The 6,736-nt window shown below is 45.8% G+C and overlaps 1 protein-coding gene across 1 annotated transcript; it reads left to right on the top strand.

The window, feature by feature from the left end:
- Positions 1-3,981: 3,981 nt before the first annotated feature.
- LOC119322384 (zinc finger CCCH domain-containing protein 14-like) lies at positions 3,982-5,304 on the top strand. The gene is made up of 4 exons (XM_037595885.1): positions 3,982-4,037; positions 4,156-4,349; positions 4,469-4,529; positions 4,614-5,304. The coding sequence occupies exons 1-4, from the start codon at positions 3,982-3,984 to the stop codon at positions 5,302-5,304; spliced, it is 1,002 nt and encodes a 333-aa protein (XP_037451782.1).
- Positions 5,305-6,736: the final 1,432 nt, after the last annotated feature.

Below are 6,736 nucleotides of genomic sequence, written 5' to 3'. Positions count from 1 at the left end.
GTTTTTCTACAATTGCCATAGTAAATTTAAGACAATAACCATTTTTTGAGAGAGGGGGGGGGGGGCATTGGCCCCTGGGTTAAATTTCTCGGCTTCTAATGTGAGGTTAGGTTGAATGTGATATGCGATATAGTACAATTCTAATATATTCTAATTTTAATTTTGATAAGTTCATTGCTAAAAAATTCCACACCAATCTGCGGGGCATTATCTAGTTTACAAAAAATTGCATGTCACTTATGCGAGGGATGTGGATTTTTCCTAACTGATTGTGTGCACAACCCAAATCTTTGTCGTCCATCTAGGGTGATGTCCAATCAACCTACCCACTATGTTGTCAGCCATGCAGTGTATTCCCTGGTCATGCGATATTCTGTTGTGTGTATATGGAGCCATATCACAATAGTTGTGGGGCCGTGGCCTATAGATTCTCCTGACAACCAGTCATTTGAGCTCATGTCCTTTAGAACCGTCGCAAGTACTGCGATGTTCATCAAAACAAACCTGTGTAGGGCTACAAGAAAGCTGAGGCATGGTGGCGAGATCGACGGTTCCGAGAGGTAGAGATGTCGTGTGTTCCGAAAGGCAAAAGTCAGGGATCATGGTCGTCCGAGGATGCGTCACAACCGACTGAGGGAGAGAGATTATGGCCGATGGAGGGAGAGAGTTTATGGTCGGCGATGGGTGCTTGGTGGTCGGCGTAGGCGAAGTATCCATCGCACCAGAAGATCGAAGACGAATTGATCGTGGGTGGATTGATGGATTAGGAACCTAGTTAGAGAATAGATGGAGGGAGTTATCTGCTAATAGGCATTTAAGTGGAAGGTTAAAATTCCACCTTGAATCTGTGTCATTTATTCTTAATCTGATGTCCCGTGATGTAACTTTTCAGATTTTCACTGAATGCCCATTTTCACCGGATATAAGTTGCTCATGTGACTCTTTTCATAGATTAAGTTTCATCACTGCCATGCCAACTAAATAAACTTTGATTATAGTTTTTGGTGTATAGTTTTGTAGCATGGCGAACTTGTGCCCTCTCAAATTTAGGTCCACATGCAAATGAAGTTCAGTTTCCTTCTTTTGCCGTGCCAACTAAAATATAGAGTTTTTCTGTAGCATGGCAACTTTGTTGTATATAACATGTGTCCATGGCAAATTTGTTGTAGATAACACGACAACTTTTTAATGAATTTGTCATTTAACTAGCGCAAATTTTACTTTCATTTGCCATATCACAAACACAAATCTACCTATATTTCCCAAGGTATGGATTTTTCTTCTTCTGAATTTGTGATATCACAAGTACAAATTTTCCCACACTGTCCAAGATGTAGACATTTTTTTCTTCTAGATTTGCCATATCACTAGACAATTTCGCCGTGACGTGTATAGGATTTATATAGTATTTGCCATGGATCATGGAACATTTTTCTAATGTTTCCAATGTCAACCTTTTATCAATTAAATTTAATTACTGCCATGCCAAGTAAATAAACTTTAATTAGAGTTCTTGGTGCATAGTTTTGTAGCATGGCAAACTTCTGCCCTGCCAAGTTTCGGTTCACATGGCAAATTAAGTTTAATTTCCTTCTTTTGCCTTGCCAACTAAAATGTAAAGTTTTTTGGAGCATAGTCTTGTAGCATGGCAAATTTGTTGTATATAACATGTGTCCGTGGCAAAAAAATTGTACATAATTAACATGACAACTTTTTCAGGAATTTGTCATGTCACTAGCAAAAAAGTTACTTTCATTTGCCATGTCACAAACACATATTTACCTATATTTCCCAAGATATAGACTTTTTTTCTTCTGAATTTGCGATGTCACAAGTAGTACAAATTTGCCCACACTGTCCAAGATGTAGAATTTTTTTTCTTCAGGATTTGCCATGTCACCAGTTAATTTCGCCGTGACCTGTATAGGATTTATGTAGTGTTTGCCATGGATCATGGCAATTTACTCTGTGCTTGTGCTTACTTGTTTCGAAACTGTGCCAGTGCAATTTTTACATGTGTCCCATGGCAAACACTACCATCATGTTTTAGTACATAACATGGCAATACATTAATCAAGAAAAAACTGCTCTGTGAAGAAGGCCTTACACAATAACTTCTGGGTCTCTAAGGTGGATATTGGTGGGAACCTCACTGTCAGCCACATATCTGAGTTTGTCAACCTCTGGAGAAAGCTCTCGTTGGTCAATCTCAACCCAGAGGAGACCGATTCAATTAGGTGAAAGTTCACCAATGATGACCAATATTCAGCGGCGTCGGCATATAATACATAATTCCTTGGGCTAGTGGACACGGACATGCCTCTGTTAGTGTGGCAGAACTGGGCTCCTCCTAAATGCAATTTTTTTGCTTGGTTGGTCATCAACAACAGAGTTTGGACGGTTGACAGGCTTCAGCGAAGGGGTTGGCCAAATTGTAATCTTTGTCCTCTTTGCAAGCAAACTCCGGAATCGGCGGCACACCTTCTTTTTCAATGCCGCTACACCATCCTTGTGTGGGAAATGATTAAATCGTGGCTCGGTTTACAAGATGTACACCCAGCGAACTGGGGTGGTTTGACTTCGGTCAAGGAGTGGTGGCGCAGCAATGCTTATGGGACCTCACGACCACGAAGGGCGCTGACTTCCATTATGCTACTGATATCTTGGGAAATATGGAAAGAGCGAAATGCACGTGTGTTCCGTAACAACGCAATTCCAGTGGGTGTGCTTGTTGCTCAAATCAAATAAGAAGCCTCATGATGGTGCCGTGCCGGGGCAAAATATTTGTGTAATGTAATGCCGCGAGAATGAGGATTGTAACTCGGCCGCTGGCCTCGACTCTAAAACCTTCTTCTTATTCAATGAAAATGGCAATCTTTTGCCTTGTTTCAAAAAAATAATAATTAACATATAGGTGCACTTTTTTTAATGGTGAACATGACAAACTTCGTGCTATGTTTTCGTATGAACATGGCTTAACAAATGTGAACATAACTTATTCATACCACCCAATGGCGCTTTTGTCTAAAAAAAACCCAATGGCGCTTTATCAAAAGAAAGAAAAACAGATGGTAATATTTTTTCCATACCATACGACAAACTATATATACATACTCCCTCATTTCCGGTTTATAAGGCTCAATTCAAAAATCTCACCAACCAAGATAGATGGTGAGTGATGGAATACTTTTTGTAGTTTGCAAAAGCATCCAATTAATGCTCTTGTTTTCCTCAAAAAAGTATGTTTACCAATGCATTAATTGCAATGCATGCATGCATAAATTAAATGCATTGATCAATTTTCTCTTAATATTTGCATGCAATGATTTAATGCACCTTGAAATCTGAACATGTGATGGGAAACAACCAAATTGAGCCTTATAAAATGGAAAAACTAAAATTTTGAGATAAGCCCTATAAACCGAAAAGGAGGGAGTATCTGAACATGGCTCCTTGCCTTGTTGTTTCCAAGCAAGTTGGCCTCTGAACTTCGAGGTTGAAATTTGAACCTCCGAGTTGCAGAGTCGCCACCCTGACCAACAGCACGATTCACCTCCACGTTTGTGCTCTGCCCACACATTCATAAGCTTGGGGAGAAGATCCGCGTGCCGTTGCAGCCCCTGGGGAGTTGAAGTCCAAGAGGCTGAATGTGCTCTGCCCAATCGGCGCGATGGATCAACGTCACAAGCGACGCCTCGTTCCTGCATGCGCGACTGCGCCAGAGGCAAAGGCTCTTGATTGGCGATCGAGCTTGCGCCGGGACTTGTCCCGTCAATCAATTTACCAGTAACGCTCCCTACCATTACCATAGGAGGAGGGCGCCGCCGGCCGTACGCCCACTGGCCTCCCCCACCCCAGTGGTATTTACATACCGCGACTTCTCTGCTCCCAGCTTTTTTCACGCCATTGCCTACTTCTTGGCGACGCAGTGAACCACCGTAGAAACAGCATGTATTAGACCGTTCTTCCGCTGCCGGCGACATGAGCTCAGCGCCTCCTGACGATGCCACTATTCCTACCTCCGTGACCTTGCCCAGGTACGCACGCCTGTCCATGCTGCATGCGACTGGACTGTCCATCGTGGCATGCATGCATGGTTAGTTGAGTTCCTTCGTGACTGATCTGATATATCTGACCGGGGCCGATCGATGCAAGGGAGGGGCAGAGGATCAAGTACTCGAGGGAGCTCCTGCTCGCCGTCGGCAGCTCCGACGCCTGCAAGGTGCTGCCCGCCGGCGTCGACCTGTCCAAGCACCCCGATGACGTGAAACTCTGGGTTCGCGCCGAGACTTGGTCTGCCCGCTCGGTTGGACGCCAAGGGAAGTCGGAATTGCCTCACCGAGTGCGAGGTCAGTCGAGCTGGATCTGGATCCAGGCGAAACTGGCTTCGTCGTTCCGTCTCCAGATTTTCCATTCAGAGCTTCAGTACTAACTTGGAACCGCATGGTCGGTTGTTTTGGTGAAACAGAGCCGGAGTCTTTTCAAGCAGGCGTAGGAAGCAAATCGAAGCCATGCATCAGATTCTTCAGGTACTCGAATATTTCAACAGTTGCTGTTTTCTTTGCATTCTGCTGGTTCGGTTGTTTATCCTCATGATGTTTCCCATCGTGCAGTATTGCAGGTTGCCGCTTTGGTGATGATTGTCACTTCATCCATGACATCCCGGGCGGCTACCGGGCCGTCGAGAAACTGGGCATCCTGAGTGCCGCAGCTCCTGCTCCTCCACCAGCACAAGGCGAGGAGAAGCCTGCCAAGCATTTGTCCACGGACAACGCGACGCCACCACCCATGGAACCAACTCCCACCGGTGACCATGCACATCGAGCACAGATGGAGCCCGACCCCCGCAAGGAAGCAGTGGCGAGCTTCGGCGCTTCGTCGACGGCCAAGATCAGCGTGGACGCCTCCCTCACGGGCGCCATCATCGGGCGTGGCGGAGCCACCATAAAGCAGATATCCCGGACCAGCGGCGCCAGGCTGCGCGTTCGCGACCACGACTGGGACGCCGACTTGAAGAACGTGGAGCTGGAGGGCACGTTCGACCAGATCAAGAACGCTTACGATATGGCCATGGAGCAGCTGATCCACGTTGTCAACCACGACGGCGGCGGTGCCCCTTCGCCTGCGGCGGGAGGAAACACGACGTCTCACGGCGGCGGATGGCAGTTAGACAGCTTCAAGACCAAGCTCTGCGGGCACTTCGCCAGGGGATGCTGCACTCATGGCGAAGGGTGCCGCTTCGCCCACGGCGAGAGCGAGCTGCGCAGGCCGGTTCCTGCTCCTCGTGATCCGGGTGGTTGGTAGCGATCGACCGGTTGATGTGATGTGACGACTCTGATTCAAGTCTGAAGGTGGATTTTCTGTCTGCTCTTGCGCTTATGTGAACCTTCCGCCTTGCTCTATCAGTTTGTGACGACCTCATGTGAGCTAGCTGCTTGTTGCCGTTGGTAAACCGGGTATTTCATTTGTCTGCTGCTCGTGTTGCAACTTGCAAACCAAATCATTTTCTTCTTTGACGCAGAGGTGTTAGTTGTCTTTTGCAATGTTCACAAGACGTACAAAACATCCTAAATATCATACCCCCTCTCCGTCTAGATGCATAGGGCATCTAAGGAGGTGCAACGCAACGACTTTAAAACAGACTTTTGCCCCGCTTTATAAATAAAACAACCTGACACACATAATCTATTGGGGCACAACACAAGCATGCCCATAAAAAAGGCATAAAAAAGACAACCAAGTGGTCGACACATCAAGCGGTCACGGGCGAAGCAAGTCGACGAGCCATGGCCTATAGTGCATCTAGCATCCGCCCAAGGCGCGCCACGTCTCGTTGCCTATCGAGCGGGTGCCAGTGTTGCAGGAACGCAAGAAATTTTAAAAAAAATAATAGTGTCAGAGGCGCATCGCAGAAAGACCCTCACGGTCACCACTCTATCACCCTTAGAACTAATTACAATTTGTAGTTAGGAGAAAATCTCTCCTTGCCCCAACCGTCGTGAGGTTTGTCTCGCACAGACGCCTCTCGCTCTTGCTTTCTGGAACCGACGCCTCCCTTCGCTCGTGTCTCTCCAGATGCTTTAAGTAGCGCCTGTAACCATCAATCCAACAGAGATCTGATTTTTTCGAACACGTTATCAGCACGCTAGAACAGCCAGCGAGAGCAAAAAAAATAGCAGAGAAAGAAAGGAGGGAGCACTCGCCGCCGTTCTCTACGGGTACAATCTGATGGAAGAGGAATTATGCCTTGTGAACAGCGCTACCACAAACTCCATACCGAGGGAGCTGAAATATTTCCAAACTCTGAAAAAGATGAATGGAGATATTCTAACTATCACTCGACGCGATACAGTGATTGTTGGTACTGGACGTGCCATATTCAATCTCCCAAGTGGTACAGAAGTGACGATTGAGGATGCTTTATTTTATCCTGATTCTTCACGTATCCTGATCAGTTGTCGAGATATCCATAAAAATGGTTTTCATATTGAAACCCATGAAGACATCAAAGAGGAGTATCTACTCTTTACTAAAAATCACGGATATGGCAAAAAGGTACATGAGAAAATTCCTTCTCTATCATTCGGTTTGTACTATATGTACATCAAACCCATGGAACATGTTGCATAGAAAGTAATTTTTCAGAATGTGAACACATCCCAAATCTGGCATGATCGCCTAGGCCATCCCAGAACCGACATGATGAGAAAAATTACTAGCAATTCTATTGGTCATA

Source organism: Triticum dicoccoides, chromosome 6B (genome assembly GCF_002162155.2).
Source record: "Triticum dicoccoides isolate Atlit2015 ecotype Zavitan chromosome 6B, WEW_v2.0, whole genome shotgun sequence".
Classification (NCBI taxonomy): Eukaryota; Viridiplantae; Streptophyta; class Magnoliopsida; order Poales; family Poaceae; genus Triticum; species Triticum dicoccoides.
The sequence above is the reverse complement of the archived record's forward strand: the minus strand, read 5'-3'. Positions and strand labels throughout refer to the sequence as shown.